The 27,949-nt window shown below is 42.5% G+C and overlaps 1 protein-coding gene across 6 annotated transcripts in view; it reads left to right on the forward strand.

The window, feature by feature from the left end:
• The window catches only part of TANC1 (tetratricopeptide repeat, ankyrin repeat and coiled-coil containing 1), a 237,416-nt gene that overhangs the window by 131,382 nt on the left and 78,085 nt on the right, over positions 1–27,949 (forward strand). For 2 of the 6 annotated variants that reach the window (XM_082464864.1, XM_082464865.1), the window contains 3 exons: positions 15,599–15,703; positions 26,571–26,701; positions 27,734–27,920. In XM_082464864.1, the coding sequence (XP_082320990.1) occupies positions 15,599–15,703; positions 26,571–26,701; positions 27,734–27,920 (423 nt within the window). Of the gene's footprint in view, positions 1–15,595; positions 15,704–17,557; positions 17,706–26,191; positions 26,339–26,570; positions 26,702–27,733; positions 27,921–27,949 lie in introns of those variants that run through there. The other 4 variants (XM_082464869.1, XM_082464867.1, XM_082464868.1 and 1 more) reach the window with 4 other exon arrangements.

Consider the following 27,949-nt stretch of genomic DNA (forward strand, 5'->3'; position numbering starts at 1 on the left):
TTTAAAAAAAATTGTGATATTTTAAAACTTGATCTAGATTGTTTTACATAGATATATACATATGTAAACATTTATCGAGCTGGACACTTACGATCTGTGTGTTTTAATAAATAAAGTGTATTAACATCCATTATTTAACTAAAAAAAAATTGTTTTTGCTTTGATGGATAAGGAAAGTTCATAAAGAACTTGAACTGTAACTCAGTTAATGTGGCAGCCCTTCCCTCTGCTGTGTCCTAAACCCAAGACACTAGTGGAAAGGTGAACGTTGGAGCTGAGAGGGCTGTGGCTGTCTCAGTCATTACAGGGGGTGGCAGCTGTGTCGGGAGGAGATGAGCTCTGCCTGTGGCTCGTCATCTGGCTCCTTGTCAGTGATGTCATGGGTTACCTCTGTCATCTGTGAGTGCAATTTGTCCTGTTCAGCCTCGAAAGAGATAACAGCTAAGCCCCCAGATATCACTTAGCTGCTGCCCTCTTAGGTTCCCGATGTTTTCAAGAGGTATTTCAGATAATGGAAACCACGTGCGTTCAAGTGTGAGCTCCTCACCACAGAGGTCAGAGAAGGACGTTTGCCTCAAGCTCACACACCCGGCCTGTCATGGCTCTCTGGGACTATTAGAGGCCACTTGTGTGTGGCCCGACACACCAGCCTCTGACCGTGCATAGCGAGATTGCAGACTGCTCCTGACCTGAGAGAGAGCATTTCAGAGCAGAGTGCCTCCTCTGTATAGATGCCAGGAACGTGGAGGAGTTCGTTGGGGTTGCTGACAAGTACACAGCGATGACAGTGAGGACTGCAGTAGCACATGGAAGGTTCTAGAATTTGGCTGGGGGACCAGAAATGAATGATGGCTAGCTTTGTTGGCCAGCTGGCGGCTGTAGGTGGATTGTGGTGGACTTGGAGTTAAGGGATTTTTTTTTCTCCTTTCTCCCTCCCTCCCTCCTTCTTTCCTTCCATCTTGAATTCCTTCCAGTGAGCATTTTGAAAGTGAGAGACTGACTTTAACAACAGTCTCTCCAATGTATAAAATGAGGCTTTTGATGTCTGAGAGCAGCATTTTGTGTACAGATGATGATATAAGTTTCAAATTACTGTTCATTGTATCGTAGGTAATTTTAAACGTGGCTTTCCATGGCCTTTAAATTCAACTTACAAATCTTATGTTTATAATCTAATTTAAAACCATACATTTAAAACAGCTCATATAACTCAATATCAAAAAAACAATCAACGCAAGAAAATGGGCACAAGACCTGAATAGATATTTTTCCAAAGAAGACACACCGATGGCCAACAGGCACATGAAAAGATGCTCAACGTCGCTAATTATTAGAGAAATGCCAATCAAAACCACAATGAGGTATCGTCTCACACCTGTCAGAATGGCTATCGTCAAAAAGTCTACAAATAATAAATTCTGGAGAGGGTGTGGAGAAAAGAGAACCCTCGTACCCTGTTGGTGGGAGTGTAAATTGGTGCAGCCAGTATGGAAAACAGCACGAAGTTTCCTTTAAAAACTAAGAATAGAACCATATGATCCGGCAGTTCCACTCCTGGGCATATATATCTGGAAAAAGCAAAAACTCCAATTTGAAAAGATGCATACACCCTAATGTTCATAGCAGAACTATTTACAATAGCCAAGACATGGAAACAACCCAGGTGTCCGTTAAGAGACGATTGGCTTAAGAAGATGTGAGATACATAGATAAGCAACAAGGATTTACTGTATAGCACAGATTCAATATCTTGTAATAACCTATAATGGAATATAATCTGCAAAAAACCTGAATTACTGTGCTGTACACCTGAAACTAGCACAATATTATAAATTGAAGTATAAATACTTCAATTTAAAAATAATAAAAATAATAAATATATTGAAGTAAATTTTACTTAAAGCTGAAAATTACCCATTTCAAATAGGAATCACAAAGTTAATCAGTTAGATACTCTGATATGCCACATTTTAAAAACGTTAAAAATTCTTTACTACACATACTCCCTGATTATGTCCAGTGGTGCAAACTTAATCTTAACCATAACACAGTTGTTTTGATACTTTGGGTTTGACTTCTTTTTTCTTCAACTCATTTAATTCTCAACCTTGCCTCAGATTGCAGGACAACCAATATGATTGATCACCGGAGGCAAGGTGAGGTTGGGGCCAGGAACTCATGATCTCAGTATGCCACAGTATTAGGATTAAGTTTGGCTTCAAGAAAAAAAAAATCAAATACGTAATCGCTTAAACAAGATAAAAATGTGTTTCTCTCTCTAGTTAATGGTCCAGAGGTACGTGGCTCAGAACCTTGGTGAGTTCAAGGTGTCGTCAGGGAACCTAGCTTGGTGCTCATCATTGGTGTTAGTTTCCTGGGGCTACCATAAACTTGGTGACTTAAAACAACAGAAATTTATTCTCTCACACTTCTGGAGGCTGGAAGTCAGAAATCAAGGTATCAGCAGAATTGCATCCCCTGTGAAGACTCTAGGGAGAATCGGTTCCTTGCCTCTTCTAGCTTCTGATGGCTCTAAGTGTTCCTTGGTTTGTGGCTGCATCATTCCATTCTCTGTCTCACATGGCCTTCTCTGTGTGTGATGGTCTGATCCCCCTCTGCCTTTCTTTTATAAGGATACTTGTGATGATTATTGTGGTGGCATTTGGGGCCTACCTGGATAATCTGGAATGATGCTTTCATCTCAAAAATCCTTAACCACAGCCACATGGACCACTTTTCCAAATAAAGTAACGTGTACAGGTTCTAGGGATTGGGTCCTGGACATACCTTTGGGAGCTGTTATCAGCCTACATTCCCTCTCACCACAAGGTCACCTCAGTGTCCAGTAGGATTGTTGAGTACCGCCTGGTATGTCAGCATTTCTGCCAGAAAGGGGCCTCTCCCAGCTGGGTTGGCTCCCTTTAAACAGTCCTTCTTGAAATCCCACCCAACACTCACTTTCCTCTCAGTGGCTGCCAAGAAGGCTAGAAAATGCAGCCTTTTATTCATTTAATGTGCTGTGCTGCTAAAGTATAATTTTTCAAAAAAGCAGAAGCATGACACGTAAATATAAAAAGGTCCTATGTCAACAGTTTTATTTAGCTCATTCATTAAGGCAGGAACAAGCAAGACATTAAGACCAGTTTAAATGAGAATTTGGATTACAGGGATTTATAGTCTCTGCCAGACGAAATTCATATGCATTGATATCATTTTTTTTTTTTGCAATTCGCAGAGCGGTAAAATAGTCCAGTTGATAGGAAGTCAATCAAGGGTACACACCTATGGAATGAGATAGTCTGGAGAGTCTACTTTACATAAACAACCCCCAGCATCCCACTGTAAGGGATATCCTGTGATCTCTCGTTTCTTTCCAGGTATTGGGTACTTTTAAAACAGTGACCAGTTAAAAACCAGGGCTCTCTTATCAAGGTGCAAGGGGATGACAGATGCTGGGGCTGGCCTCTGGCTGGTTCTCCCTCTCAGTGGGTCAGAGATGTTTACCCAGGATAGAAGTTTCGTGCAGTTAAGAGTCACTCCCCAGCACTGAATGACACCCTCAGTCAGGCCCCCTCTTTTTTAATTAAACATTTTTTTCACTTATTTTTTGATTTACATAGAATAAAATTATTTTTGCCCTATGAGCTTTGGCGCAAATACGTGGAGCTGTGTAAGCACCACCACAGTCAAGCACAGAACAGTCCCTCACCCCAAAATATTCCCTCATCCTGCCCCTTTGTAGTCAGCCCCTACTCCCTGGCAACCCCTGATACGTTCTCCAAGCCTGTAGTTTGCCTCTTCCAGAATGTCATCTAAATAGAAGCATACATTATACAGCCTTTTGAACCTGGCTTCTTTCACTAAGCATAATACACTTGAAATTCATCCATGTTGTAGTGGGTGTCAATACCTCTTTTTTTTTTTCCCCAATGTATTTTTCTTATTGAAGTATAGTTGATTTACAACCTTGTGTCTTACCGCTTTACTTTTTATTGCTGAGTAGTATTAATTTATTGCATGGATATAACGTTGTTTATCCATTCACTAGTTGAAGGACATTTGAATAGCGTTCAGGGTTTTTTTGGTGATTATGAGTAAATGTGTATGCACGTATTGCTATAAATACATTCGTACAGGTTTTTGAGTAAATTTATATTTTCATTTCTCTTGAGTCAATACGTAGTTGTGGAGTTGCTTGATATGGTAAATGTATTAATTTAATTTTATATGAAGATGCCAACTGTTTTCCAAAGTGGCTGTACCATTTTGCATTCCCACCAGCAGTGTAGGAGAGTTCCTATTGATCTGCGTCCTCACGAGCAGTTTTTAATCATCAAAAATTTTTTTTAAATTTTAGCCATTCTACTAGGTGTGTAGTGGTAGCTCATTGTCCTAACTGGATCTTAATGGTCTCAGTGCAAGCTAGTCAGGTTGTAACTACCATCCAAGGATAATCTTTTAACCTAATCTAATTAAACTCATAAAGTCTCCTCCTATCCAGGGTAACCATTCGAGATATTTCTCTGTATAAACTGTTGGATGACCTTTCCTTGCCCTTGATCTTGGCACCCTGAGCATAGGTAGAAGGATTGACTTTACACAGATATGACAGGATGAGTGCCATTGCAAGTGTGTGTGAGGATGGAGCTGAGGAGAGTTTCAGGTGTTTCCTTCTGATGCCATTATCTTTGTGACATAGGACCCGAGGGTTCCTGCAGAGGGGGGAAGGTGGGGTGTGTGTGCGCCAGAGCTTTGTTTGAGGAGGATGGGCAAGTCTGGACCTGGGCCCTGAGGAGGATGGATTGCTGCTGAGTGAGACAGGACTGCTCTTCTCCTGCCCTCTCCAGGATGGTTTAGGAGGGTCATGGAGCACCTGCCAACAGGTGGGACCTCTGGATACACTGGAACCCATGCTCTTTCCTCTCACCCCATGCCTTCCCTCACTGATCTCCTGCCCTTGGCAAAAAGAATGAATGAGGGTTAGAACAGGATTCCACAGTAGCCACTGTACTGAATGAATATTTGAAAAAAATAACCCCGAATCATAAAAGTTATTAGTTTATAGCAAATATGTATAATTTATTCAAAAAGCAGAAAGGAACTTTTTCTTGTCAAAATTAACATTTGTGTACCTACTGAGTACATGGCGCTTTGTGGAAGCCAACAAAAGAGGCACGGCTTTCTTCCTTCCGCTGCTTTTATTCTGCGTGGGAATGGAAAAAGTAGATCACTCTGTCTCCCACCTCTGTGCAGGCCCTCTGGGAGGAAGTGATGCCACCCCCTTTTCATCCTCAGTCCCGGTTCAGGTCCCCGCCTCTTCCCTCTAGTGTTTTCCCCAGTCACTTAACACTGTCCGCTGGGCAGCTCTTTCTGTCTCATCTTCTTATTTGATTGGAAGCTGCCTCAGGGCATGGACAAGGTCCTGTATTGCTAACCCCTGTGGTGGTTTTCAAACATGAGTATCAGAATCACCCGGTGCTCTGGGGTGGGGCTGAGCATCTGCATTTCTAACAAGATCCCAGGTGATGCTGCGGCTGCCGGTCCAGGGACCACACGTTGAACCTTCAGGGAAAGAAAGTTCTCGAGGGCCCTGCCTCCCTGTTTCTGGGGTCTTTACTTCATCACGCAGCACAGGGCTCCTCTCCTGCTAAATATCAGGAGAACTCCTTCCCCCTTATGGGCTCCTTCCCTAGTTCCTTAGAGGAACTGAAATGATTCCAGGAAGGACTCTGATCTTTCTTCTAGAGACATCTTAGAACCAAAGTTTGTGGTTATTCATTTATTTGTGATGGTTTGGTTAGTGATTCTTACTAGCAAAACAAAACCAACTTCAGGTATTAGATTCTTTATGGTAAATTATAACTACTACCAGTAGTTACAAGATGTGAGGGCTAGAGTTTTCCTCCCTATAAACTCACTCAGGTATGAATGAAAACAAGGGTCAGATGGCATTCTGCCCATATAGAGGATTATTAGCAGGCTGGCACAATGCAGTCATATCACCTGTTTTATATGCCTAGTAAAGTTCCAGCTCTGCCCTTTTAGAAGGGTCACTGCCCTGATGGCACCTCGCATTCAGTGTTTACCTGTAGCAAGTATGGCAGCATTTCATGGACAACACGTTAGTTTTCTACTGTTGCCCTAAGAAATTACTACAAATATATCAGCTTAAAACAAATTGATTATATTACAGTTTTGTGGGTTAGAAGTCCAGGCACAGCCTGGCACAGCGGGTTCTCTGCTCTGGGTTTCACAAGGCCCAGCTGATGATGTTGCTGGGACTGCATTCCTTTCTGGGGCTCAGGGGATGAAATATTCCTGAACTCATTCAGGCTGGCTGAGTTCAGTGCCACATGGCTGTAGGACTGAGGTCCTCATTTCCTTGATGGCTCTTGGCTAGGTGTCGTTCTCAACTTCTAGAGGCTGGCTGCATTCCTTTGCATGTGGCCCCCTTCCTCCCATCTTCAAAACTAGCAACATGCCAAGTCCAGAAGGGCTGAATCCTTCTCAGGCTTTGAGTCTCTCTGACCATCTCCACTGCCTTCTGCCTCATTTCACTTCATACTCTTAACTCAGATTGCACTGACTTGCTACCCTTCTCTCCTTACACAAGGCCCCAGGCCCTTGTAAAAAGGTTTCTGGAAGTTCTGAAAGCCCCCCAGGGGACACATCACATGTATTCATGAGATGAAGACTGACTTCAGTCTTCCTCTTCTGCTTTTAAGGGTCCATGTGATTACATGGGGCCCACTCTGTAATCCAGAATGATCTCTCTAGTTGAAGGTCAGCTGGTTAGTAACCTTAATTCTTAATCCCACCTGCAGATCCCCTTCACAGTAGTACCTGGATTGTGTTTGATTCAATAATCAGGGCCTGGGAATCTTGGAGTGACATCTTTGGAGTTCTGTCTACCACAGACAGAAATTCAGTTATCCTGACATTTTTTAATCAGAGGCCAAATAATTCCCTGGAATCAGCAGCTGGACCTCCAGCCACTTACTTATCAAGCCTAGCGCACATCTGTGAGGGCCGGCTAGATTTTTATCTGCCTGGGTCGTACACGGGCCAGGGTGCTTCTGTGATATTTCTAGTCTATCCTCTTTCCTCAGATACCATGAATTCACCACTGAAAAGAGATTTCCAGCAACCATAATACTAAATAACAAAGTCAGTAATTTAACCTGTGTGAAATTCCATTTCTAACCTCCAGGGTGCTAATTAGCGTAACCGTGGTGCTGGTCGCTGATAAGGATGGCTAGCTGACCAACCTGGGCTTGTGGTGGCCTTAGCTGTTGTGTGTGGCCTTCTGATTAAAAGCTAGTTAACTATTCCAGGAGCCTGTATTCCAGATTAAGACAAGTAATTGCCTTCAGGCAGGAGATTAAAGGCAACGGACAGACACACATTTATGTCGCACTGTTTATGTTGAAGTGTTTTGAAATAAAATTCAGACGATGTGATAAAGACTCTTGTCCCCTCAACTGAGAGCTTCGGGGGAGTGCCGTCACATCTTGTTGTCACCCTGTGCCTGGCACGCAGTGGATGTGCAACAGATACTTGTTGAGTAAATAAATAAGGTGAATGAATGCATTTCCATGCTGTAATACATGAAAACTTAGATACAGTATAGGAACAGCATGGCAGACAAAGTGCATTGGGAGAAAGTGGAAACATTGCTCAGGGTACTTTGAACTGGAAATTTATTGTATTCATGGTGCTGTAAACATGCACACTGCAAGCTGAGACTTGCAAATCTTTGCCAACATTTATTTTAACAATGCTTTATTGAAAGGGGGATGGCTCCGTCTTGATAGACTATTTTCCTACTAGATTTAAGCGCCTTAATGGCAGTGCACGTTTACATCGCATGGTGCCTGTGCATCTCATGAGTAAATAAAGGCTGTCCACCCTTCTCAATGCATTCTTACAAAAAATAAGGTATTCAAAATAAGAAAAAGGAGGCTTAATGAGAGTAATGTCAGGTAACTTTCGTATTTCGTTACCCAATTTTTCCCTCTTGCCTTCTGTTTTTTTTTTCTTCCCTAGAATTAACAGTCTGAATTTCCCCAGACTTCACCTGTCTTTGGGTAATGAGGTTACAGGAGTGATAACTCAGATTACACTGACTTGTTGCTCACCTCTCTTCACACAAGGCCCCAGGCCCTTGTAAAAGTGTTTCTGGAAGTTTTGGGAAGCTCCCCAGGGGCACATCATGTGTTCACGACCAGGGATGCTCTGGCTGCTGGGGCAGCTGGTACTTCTCTCCCGGAGCCCTGCCCCGCATCAGCTCCTGGTACCCAGGTGTCATTCCCTGGAGCTGAGTCCGCTCAAGTAGCATTTCGGGGTTTTATTTACAGCCTCTCCGCTGCTTCTTGTAGGAGAAATCCAAGTGATGGATGTCGCACTGTGCTTGAAATTGCCCTCCCCTTGGGCTGAGGCTTTCTGACTGCGTCAGTTCATCATTTGGCTCCTTCTTCCTCAAAGTGAATCTTCCCAAGAGGCTCTCACCCCCCATAGATAGGCTTGTGGGCAGTCCTGCCAGTTGACCTGCCCAGCCTCACCACGGCGTGGGACAAAGTGGTCAGAGGCAAGGCCAGGTTCCCTCCATCCCATAAACTTTGGCTAAGTCTTCCCCTTTCTCAGTCCCAAAGTGCATGTCTCTCCCTCCCCCGACAATGCTTGCTTTTGGGTGTAGGGGAGGGAGAAGAGTCAGACTTTGGAAGCTCTGTGTAGGTATTGTGCTCTTTAAAAATCCAAGACTGTGATCTGATAGTTTACCACAGTTTACCATTTCTTATTGACTAATGACGTTTGCCCTAGTGATAAAGGTACCCCTGCCCTCCCCACCCCCCCAAAGGAATCCTCTTCCTCATCCCTTTTATTTTTCTCATCTTGTGAACATTTCCCAGTGTGAGATGAAAACTCAGACCAGATAAAATCGACAGGATCCTTTACTGTGACAGTTCAAGATGGTTAAAAAAAAAAAAAAAAAAAAATCTCTAAAATGATTGATAACACAGGAGGGTCACTTTTCATAGTCTCCAGAAGTCGTGAAAAATGTAAGATCTGCTTTAAATGCAGTAAGTAGCCTCAGGTGTTCTGTGTCCCAAATATTGCTTTCATATATATATATAAAATTATTTTTAACTGAAACACTCAGAAATGAAAAGTAACCCCTGCCCTTCTCTCTCTCACTGCCTAGAGATAAAGCCCAGTTTGGTTTATTTCTACCATTCCTTTTAAAAAAAATATTCCTTATATGGTCGTTTCTAAGCGGCAAAATAGTCAGCTGTGTGATTAAAATGTCAAAAGGAGTAAGAAAGCTGGCCACTGGGAAAAGTGTATTTGGAGATTTACATAAAGGCAGGAAAGGCACCAGGGAGAAGGCTGTGCTCCAGGTTGTGGACCGATTTGATTGATGGAGATTGTCCCTCCCCCACCTCCAGCTGACACAAGCGCTTCTGTACAGTGCAAGGAGCTGGCAGGAACTCTTCTGTGCCAGCTGCCTACTGGGTACCTCTGTAACCTCTTTGGGGGCACACTTTATGTTTCTCTTCATCTTGAGAGCCCTTTATCTTTAAATTTGAGAGCCCCCTTCCCCTGTATCAGAGTAGAGAATGGGGGGCAGAGGAGGTGGGGAATCGGGATAAGGAAAGGGATCCAGAGTATGAACTGGGTGTAATTTATGGTCAAGAACAATCCCCGTTTATCTTAAACCTTGTAAACTGGGCAAGTTGGTGCCCCATCCACGGCCCTAGACCCTGCTCAGACCCTGCCAGAAGGGTGGTCTTCCTTAGAGGTCCCGCCTGTGGTGGCCTGTGCTTTGCATACTTGATACCTTTGCTACCAAAGTATGGCCCATGGTCCTGACCATACCTGATAAGTGCATCAAAATCTGCATCTTGACAAGACCCCCATGGCATCCTTATGCCCAGTTAAGCTTGAAAAGTGCCTTATACCAGTGTCTTGGGTGCCCAGGAGTGACTGGGTGGCAAGGCTGGTGAGACAAGGAAGCACATTGGCTTCTGGATGAGCCCATTTTCAAGCTAATACCTGACAGTCTTGTTTTTAAGAGCCTCTTGCCTTAAACAGTTAGGAGCCAGCATACCATGCTTTCTGGGTAATTATTATTGTAGTATTGGATTCTGGTTAATTTGGGGGGATTAACCTGAGGGTGCTTGGTTTACACAAAGAGGGGAAGTTATTTTAGGTAGCTTATGCTTGGGAATGTTGAGCATTTCATTGTAAACAAAAAGCTGTGTGTAGAAAGGTGCTGGGCAGTAGTTTCCCCTGAGTAAGGGGGGTGTTAGGGGGATGGATTTTTCAGTTTTGATCTCTGTTGATAAAGAATTTGGCCACTTAATTTAGAAGGAGTTTTTCATTTCAGTGGCATAGAACTCAGTGTCATTGTGGTTTAATAGACAGCAGTTTAGTGTAAGATCAGTGATTACAATGGGTCTTAACTGGTGTGGCCTCGGTTGTCCTGTCCTGCGGTCAGTCTGGTCAGCTGACCACCTCACAGACCCTGAATGCCCTTGTTATAGGGCCCCCTATGTAGTGGAAACAGTAGCTCTTCTCTTTCTGGAAGATGTACCTCCTATTAACCCTGATTCCTCAGGTTTCCTCTTTTAACCTGTTATCGTTGTTTTCTTTTAGGGTTGGGTCTTTCCTTGAGTGTCTGATGATTTTAGTTTGTAAGTAAGTACAAGGTACTAAAAAGCTGATTGAAAGGTAGGGATGGCGGTGTGTGTGTGTGTGTGTGTGTGTGTGTGTGTGTCTGTGTGTGTCTGTGTCTGTGTCTGTGTCTGTGTAGGGCAGGCTTTTCGGTAGCGTGATTGGTCGGGGATCCACCATTTCTTTGAGGGCTTGTCCCCAACTGTTTCTCGTCCCAGGGAGGAATCCTCTCATCTCTTCCTGCTTGGTGTGCAAGCTTGCTGTCAGCATTTTCACAGCTGGGGCGGGGGGTGTGGAGAGATGCATCTGGGGCCCACCAATCCACATGGAGAATTTTTCTTAAGCCCAGGGTTTTAGTGTAGCATTCAAGAGTTTAGCTGTTGAATCTCCACGGTCTTGGAATTCAGCCTTTCCAGGGGAAAAGCTCTGCTTCCAGGATGAAGGAGGGACTGCTTCCTGGTTTGAGAAGGGGTTCTATGGCTCTTACTCTCCCTTCAATAGATTTCCAACCCATGGTCCTGCGTTCAGCCCTGCCGCGCCCCTGCCTTCAGAGGTGTCTGCTGTCTGGAGGCTGAGCCCTTCCTCCCCCGACCTCCAGCCCTAACCTTTTCTGCTGTGTTTCATCCATGCTCCTCGGCAGTCTGTTTCCACTTTCAGAAGTTTGGTTTCTTGCCTGTGGTTGTCTTCTTTTCCCACTGGTCTCTCTTAAATCCCTTTACTGCAGCTTTAATGGTGTTTTGAAAGGGAGTGAGGGCAAACGAGTGTTCATCTGCTGTGTTTAATGGAAAGTGCCCAAAGAGTCTCTAACGAGCGATTGAGGGGGAAAGAAGAAAACCTCTGTAGTTATAAATTTATCTGGTTTTATAGCATTTGAGGTTCAGCTGTTTATGAAAAGCAATTTAAATAAAAGGATCATGTTGGAGAGCAGTGGTTTATATTCACTTCATAATATTTCAACTCTTAGTAAAAGGGGAGATCAGAGACAAGTGAGTATGAATAAAAGATTTGCTGAATGTATAGCCAAGACCTGTGGATTTGGTGGTGGAAGGTTCCACTGCCCTGGCCTTTTCTAGGATTGCCTAGTTAATCTAGATTTCCTAGTTTCATAAGTGCTGAATGGTGATTCAGTACATGGGCTTCAAACCTGCACAGACCACAAAACCATTTGAATTCCTGCTTTGCCATGTGTGGGCCATGAGCAGATTGTTTCACTGATTTGAGCCTCAGCTTCTTGACCTAAAAATGGGGGAAATAATGCTTTTCTCCCAAAGTTATTAGTATTGAATGAATTAATGTATGTAAGTGCTTAGCCATGTGTGGTCACTGAATACAGTTGTATTTACTTTGTTACATTCTAGGTATTCTTTTGTCTCCAGCCTCACCAGTTCGCTATGCCAGGCACTGTGCCAAGTGTGGGAACTAGAGAGACCTGCCCTCTGCTTTCAGGATTTTCCCCTTAGAGCTGAACTCTCCCTCATTCATCGTTTAGCTCTGGGATGTACTGAGGTCCGAACTGGAGAGGGAGGGAGACCGTATTTGAACCTAGGTCTGCCCAAGTCTAGAGGCTCTGCTCTTTTTTTTTAAATTAATTTTTATTGGAGTATAGTTGTATACAACATTGTATAGTTACAATGTTGTGTTAGTTTCTGCTGTACAGCAAAGTGAATCAGTTATACATACACATATATCCACTCTTTTTTAGATTCTTTTCCCATATGTCATTACAGAGTATTGAGTAGAGTTCCCTGTGCTATACTGTAGGTTCTTATTAGTTGTCTCTTTTATGTATAGTAGTGTGTATATGTCAATCCCAATCTCCCAATTTATCCCTCCCCCCCTTACCTCTTGGTAACCATAAGTTTGTTTTCTACATCTGTGACTCTATTTCTGTTTTGTAAATAAGTTCATGTGTACCATTTTTTAGATTCCACATATAAGCAATATCATGATATTTGTCTTTTTCTGTCTGACTTACTTCACTCACTATGACAATCTCTAGGTCCATCCATGTGGACCATGTAAAGCATGGCATCCATGGTATCCATGTAATGCAAGTGGCATTAGTTCGTTCTCTTTTATGGCTGAGTGATATTCCATTGTGTATATGTACCACATCTTCTTTATCCATTCTAGAGGCTCTGCTCTTAACACCATCTCCTTAGTGTTGAGTATTTCTTACAGTGAGGGGTTGACCTCTGAGTAGAACACAGTTACAGACAAACAGATGGGCATAGATGCTTTCTGAAGGCTCTGGGTGACGTTGAGGTTCACATTCTAACCATTCCTAACAACAGCTGTACATCCATGTGAAATAGCCCACATTTGAAGAGAGTGCTTATTATTAGAGAACATCTTTGAAGGATCTGTGGCGTAGGTAGATTGCCTGGAAGTAGATCTATTTAGATTGGTTATTACTATACCCTGAGAAGTTAAGGTGAACAGAAACTTACAGGTACATCATGAGCGGTGCGTGGTTGCTGGTTGGGGCGATGTGAATCATTGGATGATAATAATAAAAGGCTTTAGCTCCCTTGAGTTCTTTAAATGGAGGAGCACAGATGATGAGAAAAAGGTGCCCTTGATTTCTTACCATAGGGAGTAGGTTGGGAACCAAGAGTGTGGAACGGTTCTCGTATTTGTCCATTTCTGCCTGCCCTGTTCAGGTTCTTCTTCCAAGTTGCTGTCTCCTTCACAGCAAATATCTTTGTTTCCCCTCGCCCCCCCAGTCTTTCCCTTCATGCATATTTATATATGGATAAGTGTGTATTTTTGATGAAATCTGAATTGTATCTTGTGTACTGTTGTATAGCTTACATTTTCCACTTAATTTTCCTTCTCTCCACTCCCCCACCCCCCACACCCAAACCATTCCACTTTAACCTTTAAAAACATTCCCTTTCTGACAGGGTTCAATCAATTATGAAGACAGCCATATGGTTAAATACTACATTAACCATTTAGAAAACCATGATTTCTAAAGTCTGAAATAATACCCCTATCTGTCAAGCTCTATAAGCTTCTTTGATAATGCAGCCTATTTTCAGATGTGGTACATTATAACTGGCTGGGAATTAGAGTGTTTTTATAGTAGTGTAGATGCTTTTGCAGTAAACCTTTAGGTGGCAGCACTTTCACCGTAAACCACATTCTGAATAGAATTTCTCAGATGCATAAGATGTTTGACGCAGAAGGATGCTCAGAATCCAGCTGACTTACCCCTTCAGTGTGCAGTGATGGAGCTGAGGACCTGGGAGGGGCAGGGCTGTGGCTCAGGGTTGAGCAGGAGGGAGAGCTGTGGACCACTGTCTGGCACTCTTCCTCCACCCTTTCTCTTACTGATGTGAAATGTTTCCTGTCTCTGTGGCATTGTTAAAAGCACACTTTAAGTATAAGGCAACCAAGGAAAATAAGAGTCAAGTGGATGATTCTGGACCAAAATGTAATGGGATGTTTGAAAGGACCAGGCAGAATAGGCAGTCTTTTTTTTTTTTTTTTTAAAGCAGCTTTATTTGGATATGATTCACATACCATACAGTTCAGTCATTTGAAGTGTACACTACAGCAGTTTTTAGTATATTCACAAGTTTTTGCAACCATCACCACAACCTAATTTTAGACCATTTTTATCACCGCAGACCCCTTAGCCATCATCACCCCACAAGCCTGCACATCCCCCAGTCCCTGGCAACCATTCATACTTCGTTTCTATAAATTTGCCTATTCTGGACATTCCATATGAATGGAGTCATAGAACATGTGGTTTTTGGGGACTGGCTTCTTTTACTTAATTTTTTACTTTATTTATTTATTTTTGGCCGCAACGCGTGGCATGTGGGATCTCAGTTCCCTCCTGACCAGGGATCAAACCCGCGTCCCCTGCATTGGAAGCACGGAGTCTTAGCTACAGGACTGCCAGGGAAGTCCCTGGCTTCTTTTACTTACCAAAATATTTTCAGGCTTTGTCCATGTTGTAGCATGAATAAGTACTTCATTCCTTTTTATTGCCCAATAATGTTACATTGTATGAATATATCACATTTTGTTGTCAGTTGATGGACGTTTGGCTAATTATGAATAATGCTGCTACAAGCATTCATGTACAGATTTTTGTCTGAACATACATTTACATAGAAGTGGATTTGTTGGACCGTATGATAACTCTATATGTGTAACCTTCTGGGGAACCACCCAGCTGTTTTCCAAAGTGGCTGCGTGTGTGCCTTGCCACCAGCAACGTGTGAGGGTTCCATTCGTTGTAATTCAGAATTCCAAATTTTCTGATGATAAGCTGGGGACGAAGGGGAGGTGAGAGAGATGATTCTCAGGCTCTCTCGTGTCCCTGAGTCGCATGCCGGACTGCCTGTTCTGCCTTTCCGAAGGTAGCTGTGTCAGCTACCAAGAAACCAGCCGGCTTCCCTGCCCCACACAATTGCTGTGCGTCACCAGGCTGATAAAATGCCTGCGGTCTGTGGCCACGCAGAGCATATTGATGTTATAGTCTGGCTGTTTGTAATCCTTGCCTCCTGACTTTAGAGATACCAGGCAACCTGATCGTCTTGGTCCCAGTTAGAGAAAAATCCCAAATAAAAAACCCTTCGCCACGAGCCGTCCAGGTCTGGACATGTCAAAATCACTTATGTGACACACACCAAAGACAGCTGTAGAGACTGCACAGCGAAAGAGCAGCTTTTGTTTTTGTCAGAGTTTATATTCTCCAAGCTGAGCTTATAGCCCTTTCTTTGGCAGCCCAGACTGGACGTTCTTACATCTGTACTGAAATGACTGTGTGTGTGTTCAAGGGAGGGGAAGGGGCTGGCTCTTCCTTTAGGCCTATCTGGGTCCTGGTGAGGACACACACTGTACATTCTGAAGCTTTGTTTGCAGCTGGAAAAAATTAGCCACACTCAGATCTTTCCCGCTGCAGGTCCCGTCAGGAAGCCCAAGTATGTGGAAAGCCCCAGAGTGCCTGGAGATACGGTCATAATCCCGTTCCGAGACGTGCCCAAGCCAACAGAGCCCAGTGAAAATGGTAAGAATATGTTTTCAATGATTTTCCCCCCTAAAGATTTTACACCATGACACTCCACTTCTGAGTGAAACTTGAGTGCCTCTTGCAGGAATGCTTTGCTAAACTGAATGTATCTGGGAGGTGGTTTTCCTTGGGCAGTTACAGAGATCTGTTTAGTTAATGTAAATTCTTGGGATTATGTACATAGTGTAGGAATAGTTGAGTGGGTGCATATGCATTGTTTACAGGTTGAGACTTAACTTCCTGTCGATTTTGACCTTCCTGGTTCGGGGGGGACATGAAAAGCCAGCCAGTAGACTGCTTCCAAGATTTTGTTTTGTTTTGTTTTTTAGTGCTCCATCGTTTTAGAATATTCAACAGCAGGCTTTGGCTGAAAAGCTGAAACTGTAGCTAGACAAAGCTTATAATAACTAGCTTTCTTAAAAGCATTTGGTAGCTTTTGAAAGCTGCTTATTTTTTTTTTTAGACACCAAAAGTTTTTCTTTAGAGAATGTTGAAGTAGAGGCAAAAAATATCCAAATTGATTGAAACTTTTCATGAAGACACTTTATATTTTGCTTTTTTTCCCCTATATCTGGAAATAACATGGAACAGACGTTACATACTCTAGCATTTCGTAGATGTATTAATAGTTCTTTATTTTTTTAAATCGATTCCAGAATGTACCTGTTTGTTTCTTTCTCTGGGGTGGGGGGTTGTGTCCCCAACTCACAACTCTAAGGTCTTTAATTTATGTGTTTTGAACTTACATCCTGTTTTCCTGCAGAAACACATGGTTAAGAATCCTGGCATATGTAGAGAAGCCTGTTGTACTCCCAATATGGACACAAGTTTATGTAGTAATGCTGAAAGAGAAAACTCACCCATATTTCCACCTTGGAAGACCTGGCATCCTCCTCTCCCTGATTGTGGGTGGAGAGGGGTATAGCTTCTTTATGTTCTACCACTGTATGTGCATTTCATGTTTCTGCTGAGGCATAGGAGGGAGTGGGTACGAAGTGTAGGACATGGTAGGAACATGGAGTGGGGTGGCAGTGGTGGCGGTGAAAATAAAGCTAAAAATGAGCTGAGTGTGAGGGGTTGGCAGAAGATGAAAATCAAGAAGAGGAGTTTGGGGTGGGCGGGGGTCGAGATGGAACCAGGAGCTGAGCATTCTAGGCAGGGAAGAAATGCTGTTGCCTGCATCTTGGCATGAGAAATGCCACCCTTTTTCCTTCTGTCCAGGCACCCAGCCGTTTGGTTTAGGTAAGAGGTTCACACTAGGATTTGTGCTGAGGAGGAGCAGGGCACCAGGTGTGTGGTGGTGCAGAGGGGAGGGTCCACAGTGCTGTCTGGTCAGGATAGCCGGAAACCCTGCAGACCCTCCTGGTTGTGAATTCACGCGTGCAAGGTGTCTGTGGGTCGATCTTCTCGCTCCTTTCTATTCTGGGTGTCAAAAAGAGTGAAAACCTGTTCCTCTGAAGTGTGAATATCAATAATCTGAATTTACTGAGCTGTCTGCCCATTTCAGAATAAGCCTGCCCCCCTTACCCTCATCCCCACCTGCCTTTGGAGTCCTGGTTGGTTTATGCCCCTGGCATTTGGCTGGTGTGGACTCCATTATGTGACGCCTTCCTCGGTGGCCAGGAGTCTTGCTGACATCCTGTCTAGAGTTTAGGGCTCCCCCTGGGGTAAGAATGAGGACAAATTTGGGATTTTTATTGGGCAAAGAAAAGAGGTTACAAAATAGTTCCCACTGTCAACTTCTCTCCCCTTGCCCAAGGCAGAATTGGCCTTCTTAGGGGAGGAGGTATTCTTATGCTTGGCTGCCAGCTGAGCTAAATTCAAGCACAGTGATTGATATTGTTGGTGTAGCCTGCAGTCTGCAGATGTGCTTACTCTCGAGACCCTAACTCCTGGATTCAGCATCATCAGTCTCCATGGGGACTGAAATTACGACATACCCGGGCTGCGAATACACACCAGGAGTTTCCAGAAGTTTCACCTAGAATTAAGAAGCAAGGTACATTTCCCCTTTTTTGGGCGTTGGGGAAAGGGGCGTAGTTCATGCTTGCGGGCACATGGTCTTTCGTGGCTAGCCACGAAGCCGGTGGAAGCCCCAGGAGAGTTATCTGTTGGTTGATGAAGAGGTGGTTGCCTAACAAAATTTAACTTGATGATTAGTAAACGATGGTGTGTTTTGTAATCCCCGTGGAATCCTTTACCTTTCAATGGGGTTAATTAAGTTTGCCATATTAAAGTACAAATTTTATGTCCAGGTCACTGAATCTAAAGGCGAGGCTGGAGCAAACTAAAACTAATTGAGTTTGAGTATTAACCCAAGCATGTGCAGATGCATGCATGATGGGCTAAGTCCTAATTTCTAGGATTTCATAGTAGCAGCATCACTTAAGTTTTAATTTAAAATTTGGGCTTATACTTTTCCATATTTCCTTTGGGCATTTTTAAAAAGTCTCTAAGACACTTTTCTGGATGCTGTCAATAATAGCATTTCAGTAATCCCCAGACCAACAAACTATTGAAAACAGCCCCTCGTGAAATGCTTTTGAAATTTCCCATAGACTCGTGAAATATCAAGTTATTCCTAGATGTTTGAAATACCCTTTCCAGACTAAGCTGCCTCCCTTTATGGTTGTGTTGCTCCATAAATTCTTGACTCTTAGCTCTCTGAAATTTAAATCAAAGTAAAACAAAACCAATGAGCACTTTGAATTTATCCATTAACTTATAAGCAGTTGTATTTATGTGTAATCTGCTTATTTTAGCCATGTGGGAAGTGGGATATATGATATGGGCAGATGAACATTTTTATTATAAGCAAAGAACGGGTTTATTAAAGTTTACATTAACCTGGAAACATCTTTATGGAAAGAGATTCTACTTTATTCAGTATTTTAAAATATTTTGGAAAAACAGCACTTTCTACTCTGACAAAAAGAGTGACTTAATGAGGTCCTCAAACAAAATACAATCCCCTTTTTCCTGTCAAATGATCCTAATAAGCTATGTGTCATACAGAGTAAGTTCTTCACAAATAAGCTTCCTATTGCTAAACCAACATATTGTTTAAGGGGAAAATGTCACCCACAAAACAATACCTCTGCCTTAAGGGAAAATAAAAAACTAGATAAATTAGGGAGGGTTATTAGATTATAATAGGATTCACAGCTATGTTTCTTGGAATTAGGGGCCACCATAATCCATTTAGGTTTGCTTCAATCTGTCATTAGCTTCTTGAGCAAGCTTTGATGGGGAGGGGTGAGAAAGTTTTAGTCTTATGAGTCATTGCTTGGTGAAGTCTCAAAATACGACGAAACGTTTTTTTTCTAGCAGTGTGGTTAGCAAGTAAAACTAACACTTATGAAACAGCAGAATAATTAAACGCAGAACTATCTTACTGGGAGGAGTGAATCTTTTTTAGATATATGTTTAAGTAAATATTGATGCCTTATGTTTTTGATTCCTATTTTAAACATTCAAAAAGATGTAGAGAATGAAACAGGTATAAAGAATATGGTACGTGTCTACCCACTACTCAGTTTAAGAAATAAAACATGACTGTGTTTCCTCCTGATCACATTTCTCTTCCTTTCCCAAGAGGTAACCTTGCTCCTGCTAATTTAATTTTCAGCTTCTTAGCATGGTGATGCACCACTTGACCGATGGTTGAATAAGGTTTTAGTTAGATGGAAGTACAGAAGGGGGACATCCCTGGTATGTGTGTAGTGGAGGAGAGACTAGAGGTAGAGTAGCCATTCGTTCTGCATTCCCTTGAATAAATATTAAATTCTTATGCTGTGAAAAGTACTATGTTGGATGCTATTTAAGATGGGTTATCAAGCTTAGGTCCTTTTTTCTTGGAGCCTTAGAGTCTGGTCGGGGATTAAAGACCTATATATACAGAGTAACTATAGTACGGGGGTGGGGGAGTAGTGTTGACTAATCCAAGCTGTGTGACCAATTGGGTGCAGATAGAGGTGCTGTGCCGGGAAAGACTTGCTTGGAGTACTACGCCTTGATTCACTTGTCAGCAAAGTATAGGATGGAGTGGGGCAGGAAAGGGACTAGAGTCAGGGAGAATGGTTAGAAAATGATTTCAGTAGTTAAGTGAGAGAATAAGATCTCAAATGAGAACAGGATCAGGAAAAAAGTGATACAGGAAGATTCCTGAGGAATTGCAAGGACCTGGAAGCCGTAAGAGACAATGATGATGACATCACGGTTTTGAGACTACATTAACCAGACACTAGGAGAGAGGGACCTGTCCATTTTGGTTTGAGTTCAGTTTCAGGCATGTTGAGTTTGAGGTCTGGGAACATCTAGGCAAAAGTGTCCAATGAACAGTTGGAAAAATCAAACTTAAGAAAGAGCTCAGGGGGTAAACTGGGCAGCCTTTTACTTAGAGGGAACGTGATGAGATTAGGTGCATTACACTAGGGAAAAGGTCATAGAGAGAAGAGACCTGAAAACCTTTGGTATTTTATTCTTGAGCTGTGAATAAGGTGGAAGAAGCACCAGCAAAAGGGTAGAAGAACCCACAAGACCACACAGTATCCATGGGTCTCCCCTCTGAGTGTCTGATGTGACAGTTGCCACTTTCTTCCTTGGAGAGCAGAGTATCTGCCAAGGTCAGAAATTCACAGGAAAATCAAAAGAGGAGATGGGCCATGAAAAGAGAGTTACTGTGCCTAATAGGGCTGTTTTAGCAGGCTTGTGAAGGTGAATGAGTTTAAGTTGTAGGTATGTGATAAGGAAATGGAATTGGTGAGGATAAACCACCTCTCTTTTACCCCTAAGAAGCTGAACAAGTAAGGGAAGATGAGAGATCAGTTAGTAGGGTGAAGGGAGTCTGCGACTATGGTTTTATTTATTATTTTTATGAAAAGGGAGAATTTAGTACAATTGAAGACTTAAAGGTTCTACAGGAGTGGGACATGGACTTCTAGGCATCCCTAAGACCCTTGCAGAGGGTCTGTGAAGTCACAGCTCTTTGCATAATAACACTAAGATATTTCCATTTCTTTTGCATTGACAATTGCAGTGATGGTGCAAGGGCAATTGTTGGTAAGACTTCTGATGCCTTAATACACGTCAAAGTAGGGGCTCCTGCTATTCTAGGGCTACATGTGGTATTTTTTTTTTTTTTTTACCAGCACCCACTTGCATCAGAAATAATAATTCACTGAAAAATGTCCTTGATGAAGCCCTAAAAATAATGAATTTTAAGTCTTGACCCTTGAATACCCATCTTTTTAATATTCTGTGTGATGAAATGGGAAGTCTGCAGAAAGCACGTCCACTGTGTGCTGAAGTATGATGGTTGTCTCAAGGAAAAGCACCTGTGTGATTGTTTGAATTGCAAGCTGAACTAGCCTTTCTTTAAAAAAAAAAAAAAAAAAAAAAGAACATCATTTTTACTTGAAAGTACAACTGACAAATCAGGGTTATTCAGAATTGGGTATTTGACATATATTTTCTCGAAAAGGAACAAAATGAGCACGTCACTTCAATTAAAAAAACAAACAAACAAACAAAAAATCCTGACAGGGATTAGTTGCCAATGATACAATTTGACCTTTCGAATGAAAATTAGGTTTTGGGGAATTTGCATCTGTCCCAAAGAGCTTGATGGCTTCCCAAGACTTTTCTATTAATGACTGTGACATTTTGGTGTTGTATAATAAAATGTGTCAACACTTGCAAGATCTGCAAAACCAGTATTTTCCAAATGACCCAGTGCATGATGTTACAAAATCTTGCATGGGTAAAATCCATTTGAAGCATAAAACAGACCATTGGATTTTACTGTAACAGAGTACAGAAAGTTCACTGATTCAGATTCAGAGTCAACATTGGAACTAACCTTTAAGAAATTGCTACTTGTCAAGTTTCGGGGAGGTGTCAAAGAAGAATATATGTAATTAACTGGAAAGGTTCCTCCCTTTCCCAACTATTCAATACATTGCTCTCTAAAGCCACAATTCTTCACATGCTTCAACCCATAGAACCTATCACAACAGATTGAATGCAGAAGTAGACATTAGAATCCAACTGTCTTCTATTAAATCAGATATTAAAAAGAATTTGAAAAAATTTTAAAACAATGCCATTCTTAACTTTTTAAGTTAAAATACAGTTATTATTAAAAATGTTATTTGTTAGTGTAATTTTTATTAACTTAAAATGGATTAACATAGATTTTAACATTCTTAGTTTTAATTTCTAACATGCTAAATATCAATAGACATAACCCATATAAGCCCAAGCTCTTTGGAGTTCTTGATTTTTAACGGTGAGCTCTGATACTAAAAAATTTGAGAACCACTGGCTTAGAGGAAGGAAAAGAGAGGGAGAAAATAAAAATAGGTGAGAAAATTGATTCACAGACTAATAGTTATCTAGACTGGAGAGGATGAAGACTGAAAGTGGCAGTGTGACTGAAGAGAAAAAGGCGAATTCAGGAAACATTTTGAAACAGGAAATAGTAAGATTTGGTGACAATTTCAGTCTGGGATGCGTGAGATGAAAAGCCTAAAGATAACTTATATGATAACTATGTTTTGGTATTCCAGACTAGAAACCAGTTATTGACAGAACCAGATCAGGTTCATGGATAGATACTCCTCCGTAAATAGTATTTTTGGAAATTGAAGGAGGAGGGAATGGCGATGCCTTAGGAGAAGGAGTAAGCAGAAAGAAACAGGAAAATGTTTGTGGAGTACAAGGCAAGGAAGGCAAGAGGTTTAGCAAGAAGCAGGTCCTAGACAGGTAGAGGCAGAGGAAGGGATTTAACATCAATCAAGGCTGTGTCTCACTTAACAGACTTGATTCAGAAGTACTGTCTTGGAAGCTGATGTTAAGTCAGTGGTTCACGGTTACATGCTAGTGAATAGCCAAGCATCATCAGCAATGCCCAGCGCTCTGTTGAGTTTGAGGAGGATGAGAGTGGAGAAAAGCCTTCTCTTGATGGCATTATCATTGGTAATCCCCAGGCACTTCCAAGGTTCTAATAGCGTCTGGCTTTAAGAAGGCAGAATGATTATATGGGAAATGAAAGCAGTTAAGTGTGGGCCAAGTTGGAGCAGTTTGATAGCAGGAGGGGATTTGTTGTCTTGAAGGAATAGTGAGTTCAGAAAAAGTTAAATTAAGGCAGAAAAATTCCAAACAGAAAACTATTTTTTTTTTTTTTAGGTAAGAGAAATATATGCACATTAAATATAGAAAGGAAGCCATGAAAACAGAAAATGAAGTAATAGTGAGAAAGTGAGCTCTTGGTGTTAAAATAGGTAGAAATAATGACCAACTTTGATACATTGTTTTATCTCAAAGATATTTGGCTTATAAGATGTTTCTCACATTTGTTTTGAGCTTCACAATCTATAAGAAGTAGGTGATGACCACTTCCCTGATGAGGAAATTGAGGTTTAGGAGAGGCTCACACTGTAAGGGGTCCAGAATAGCTTTAGTGTGGGGAAGTCTCTTCCTCTGAGCCTGTAGGGGGGAGGCTGAGGGGATGGTTATTAAGGGGACAAATAGGTTTGAAGTTAGGATGGCGGTAACTGGGGAGCCAGTCACCTTGTGGACTGTCCCTGGATGTTGGCACCCCAGATGTGATCTTACAGGTGTGAATAGGTAAAAAGAGCCAGGCAGGGAGTGATCAAAGAAATTCCCTTTGCCTTTCTCCATGTGATTATTCCACAGTGGTGTAATAGCGAGGATTTCATGAGAACATTATTGGGAGGAATATCGCTCTCCACTTACCTAACGGATTCCTAGGGATTGTGAGGCCAGTAACTCTCTCAACTCCAGCTACAGTCCTCATAAGTTCTTTGGATATTTAAATCTATGAGATGTTAAAGCATTGCTAAGAGATGAGGTCTTTCTCTCCAGCCCTTATCCCACTGCTATGGGGTAAGGTACACCCATTATTGATGAGTGATTTAATATTAATTACACAAATGAAAATAGACTATCTAGAGTATCCCACTGAATTTTGGTTTGGGAGTCATTCTGGAATCATTAGCTCAAAGAAAATCCTATCTGACTGTTCAAATCTCAGTATTTGATAATTGACTATGGAAGGAGAAATACATTTCCATTTCACAGTCGAGTGTATCAGTGTGTGTTCCCAGGCAACTCATCTCCCCCAAAATGGCACTGTCACACTTCACCCAGGGGTCCTTCTGCCAGAATGAAAAGTTCAGCGAGAGACACTCTGTGCGTTAGGGAAGGAAAGATGCGGACAGCTTGACGTGGATTAAGGAATTCAGACCAAAGGGGACTTCTGAGGGGAAGGTCACTAGGATGACATTTTAGTAGAAAGAGTAATATGAAAAGACAGTTGGGAAGCTTCTGGAAGAAAGAAAATTGTAGTGGCTTAATGGATGCCAAAACTGCAATAAAGAACATCTGTTCATTCCTCCCAAACCTGGGTAGATTTTTGGAACGTTGGTAGCAACAAAGACCAGATTGAACAGTTAGGAGAACAAGTTAATGAAGAATTTGGGCGTCTCTTGTCTCTTCAGGAGACTGGAATGGCCATTGCTCTCCAACTTGTCTGAAGGGGGGAGGTTTAGATGACTAGTTGTCTTTGAATTTATACACACACACACACACACACACACACACACACACACACATATACATATATATGTGTGTGTGTGTGTATATATATACAATGATATACGTATATAAAATTATTATTTTTTTAATGAAAACCTTGACAATCTGGGGTGAATCTGCTGCCTCCGGCCCCCCTTCCCACCCAGGACCTACACAGGATGCAGGTCTTAGAGTGAGCCGTTGGCCGTGGCCCTTTTTGTAGTCAGGGTAAATTCTGTGACAGCAGCTGCCAACTGGGAGTAGTTTTTGGCTCTTTCCCCAGAGTGTTTCAGGTTGAACCAGAAGCTAGACATTCTGGGGCAAGTCACAATTGGGTAGCAGTGTAGAGATTGTTTTGAAAAGAAAAGGGGGTGTGGAGTAGGGATAGTGCTGAGTTCTGGCCCCTCACCCACTTCTTCCCCTTCCCAGCTGCATCCTGTTCTCTCCCTCCCGTCCAGCTGCCACACCTAAGATAAAGTAGCTGCCCTGCCTGAGCCTTGGGGCAAGGGCGGCACTGATCCTGTTCTGAAGTAGTCCAGCCCTTGGGTGTGCCTGGGTCATGCTGATTTGGTTTGGTTCCTGCTTTCCTTTCCCCAGTGCCCATGTACCTTAAGAGTCAAAATGTGGTTGGAGATCTCTGGTGGGAAGGGACCTTCTGTAGAGTGGCTTTGAGGGTGTGGTTGACCTGCCCTGGGGTGGCTCTCTTACCCCTGTCATTGGCTTGGGGCCACTGCTCCTTCATGTTATGGGTTTATCTCAAATGATCCAGAAACATCAAGGCTCTTTTAACCCACAAAAATCAAGCCTCGGTTGTTTTATCTCTGCAGTATTCTAGAGCAACTGAAAAATATCCAAGCTGGGAAATAGCTCTTCTTCTCACCCTAAACATTGGGAGCTTTTGAGAGCAAGCAAGGGGTGGGGTACTTTTCCTTCCTTGAGGATACAGTCAGCCTAGTTCCCCTTGTAGCTGCCATCCTGGGAGCATGACATAGCAAAACTGATAATGTGGGTGAGGATAATACAGGTGGTCTCCTCAGCTCTGCTTATGTTGATTTTTGTAGTTCCTTACAAAAGGCAAAGTTAGCATTGAACTTTGGTGCTGCTGTTGTAGCTCAAAAGTAATATCTCAAATTTGTTCTTTCCTCATTTTATTTTTCTATGACCTATTACGTATTATCTGCAGATTTCCACATCCAGGGAAAATTGTTCATGAATATATGGATCTAGGTACCTAGACAATTAACAAAAACCAACAAAACATTAAGATGAATGACTCTATTACGGGTTGTATGTTGTTCTTAAGTTCTAACTTTTGTAGGCACAGTTAACTTTATACATTATTTCATTCCCTGATGGATGCTGACTTAAAACTGTAAGAGAGCTGTTAGAATGATGTGAATATCATTTTGTCCACCATAATTAAGTTCCCTTAGGCTTTGGATACAAGGTTAATCTACAGCTCAACATTTAACTCAAATCCAACAATAAAATTCTCTTGAGTGCACAAAGCAAGATGACCAGCCTTAGGGCATCCAAACATGCCCTGTGACCTTCAGGTGGAACGTGCTTCCAGCCTTACTGTGGAGTGTGCTGAGAATACAACCGATTTTTCTGCATCTCCCCATGGACAGCAGGGTATACTACTGGGTCCTGTCTCTTGGGACACAGTTCACTGGGACTTAAGATCTTTGTTTCAGCATGGATCCCTGATGATTGACCCTTGGGTTGGAATCCTGGTTTTGACTTTCACTCCTAGGGGGTGTGCCCAGGAAGTTTCCACTGAAGTGGTCATGCCTCTGTCTTGTTTAATGAGAGCTTGCATTTCAGTTTTCTCCCCTGCATCTAATAGCTCCGGCAGCATGCCACTTGGATTTTACTTTATTTCAGCCTCCTGTTGGCATTGGACACACTGTGCTCTTCAAGAGTAAGATGAGGAGTAGGCCTTTTTCTGCCTTTGGTGTCTGAAGTACCCATTTTTCATGACATGGAAATAGGAATTGCCATCAGAAAATGACACCGTGTCTTCTGATTCAGGTCAACAATTTCACCCTTTGCACTTGGAGTTTCTCTTTTACTGTTTTCTTAACCTGTCACAGTCTCTTAATTGGAATGTATTGCTGGCGGACAGGCAGCGTTGTCAAACTTTGCGCGTTTTATAAAAATAACACAGAAGCACTAGACAAGCAGCTGTAATGCCAACTCCTCCAGATGCGATACTGAAATTCCCGAGAGGGGCGTCTTTCATTGTTTTCTTTCTTTGTTCCAGAAGCAAAGGCCGATAATGAACCGAGCTGTTCACCAGCAGCTCAAGAACTGTTGACAAGGCTGGGATTTTTACTGGGAGAAGGGATCCCAAGTTCCACACACATCACCATTGAAGAAAAAAACGAAACCATGGTAATGCCCGAGGAAGACACTGCATGTCATACCTGCTCAGAGGATGAATGAAGGCATGACCGTCTTCCCCCCTCCCTGAGTGGGGAGGTCGTTGTTTGGGCCAAATGAGTCTGGGCTGCTGTGTCTTGAAATTCATTTCAGCAGTGTGTTTGTGAATCTTTGTAGTTGACGTTGGGGCGGTGAGAAGCAGAAGGGTGTAGAACTTACTAAAATGTCTACATTAACCTTCTGATCACCACCTGGCGAAGAGTAGCTGAATGAATTAAAGCGGCTGAGAGAATTCCTTAGTAATGACACTACTTTTATCTTTATAGCACCGTTCTTCTCATCTGGCTGCTTTGGTACACGCTTTCCTGTGCATTTTTATCCGTTGAAATTTTGGAGGGTCAGTGGGGTGAGGAAAAGATTTATAGGAGATGAATAGAGACAAAATAAAATGAGATCAAATGGTCCATCTACGGAAGAGCACTCCCCTTCCTAGGGAACAGCAGCCTGACACATCCGAGATGAGAAGTGTACGTCTGAATAGCAACAAGGGGCCGGAGCCTCTGCCCCCTGCGAGGGTCTCAGTGAGGGTGTCACGCATTGATTGAGATCGCAGTGGCCACCCGTCTCCTTCCCCTGATCGCAGAGCCCATAAATCTTCAGGAATTGAATCAGGTTGCAGTGCTTGTGAAACATTACAAAAACAGAGTTCCCAGATTTTCCGCACAGAGGTCAAAGAACCCATTTGTCTTCTGCAGACGTTAAATGAAAGGAAGTCTGCCTGTTTGCTTTTTCTGCTTTACTTAAACGCACATTCCCACTAAATTATTTCTAAGACTGCCCTTTTAAGAAAAAAGAAGATGGCAAGGTGGGGGGAACAGAACTAGGAGATTTCTCTCTTAAATTTTGGAAGACCGTATATATTAAGATCCCTAGATTTAAAGAACAAAACTGTTTTCCATTTTCCGGTTTGTAGTTTCATTGTTTTAGCATCAGAAACAAAGGGATGTGTAGCTGCGCTAACTCCTCCTTCCCTTCATCTTACAGTGCACAGCTCTGAGCCAAGGCATCAGCCCTTGCTCCACACTTACAAGCAGTACCGCGTCTCCTAGCACCGATAGCCCCTGCTCAACCTTGAATAGCTGTGTCAGCAAGACGGCAGCCAACAAAAGTCCCTGTGAGACCATTAGCAGCCCTAGTTCCACCCTGGAAAGCAAGGACAGTGGAATCATAGGTAAGAAGCTCACTCCTCGGTCATGTGCT

The sequence above is a fragment of the Balaenoptera physalus genome (genome assembly GCF_965194825.1).
Source record: "Balaenoptera physalus genome assembly, chromosome: 6".
Taxonomy (NCBI): domain Eukaryota; kingdom Metazoa; phylum Chordata; class Mammalia; order Artiodactyla; family Balaenopteridae; genus Balaenoptera; species Balaenoptera physalus.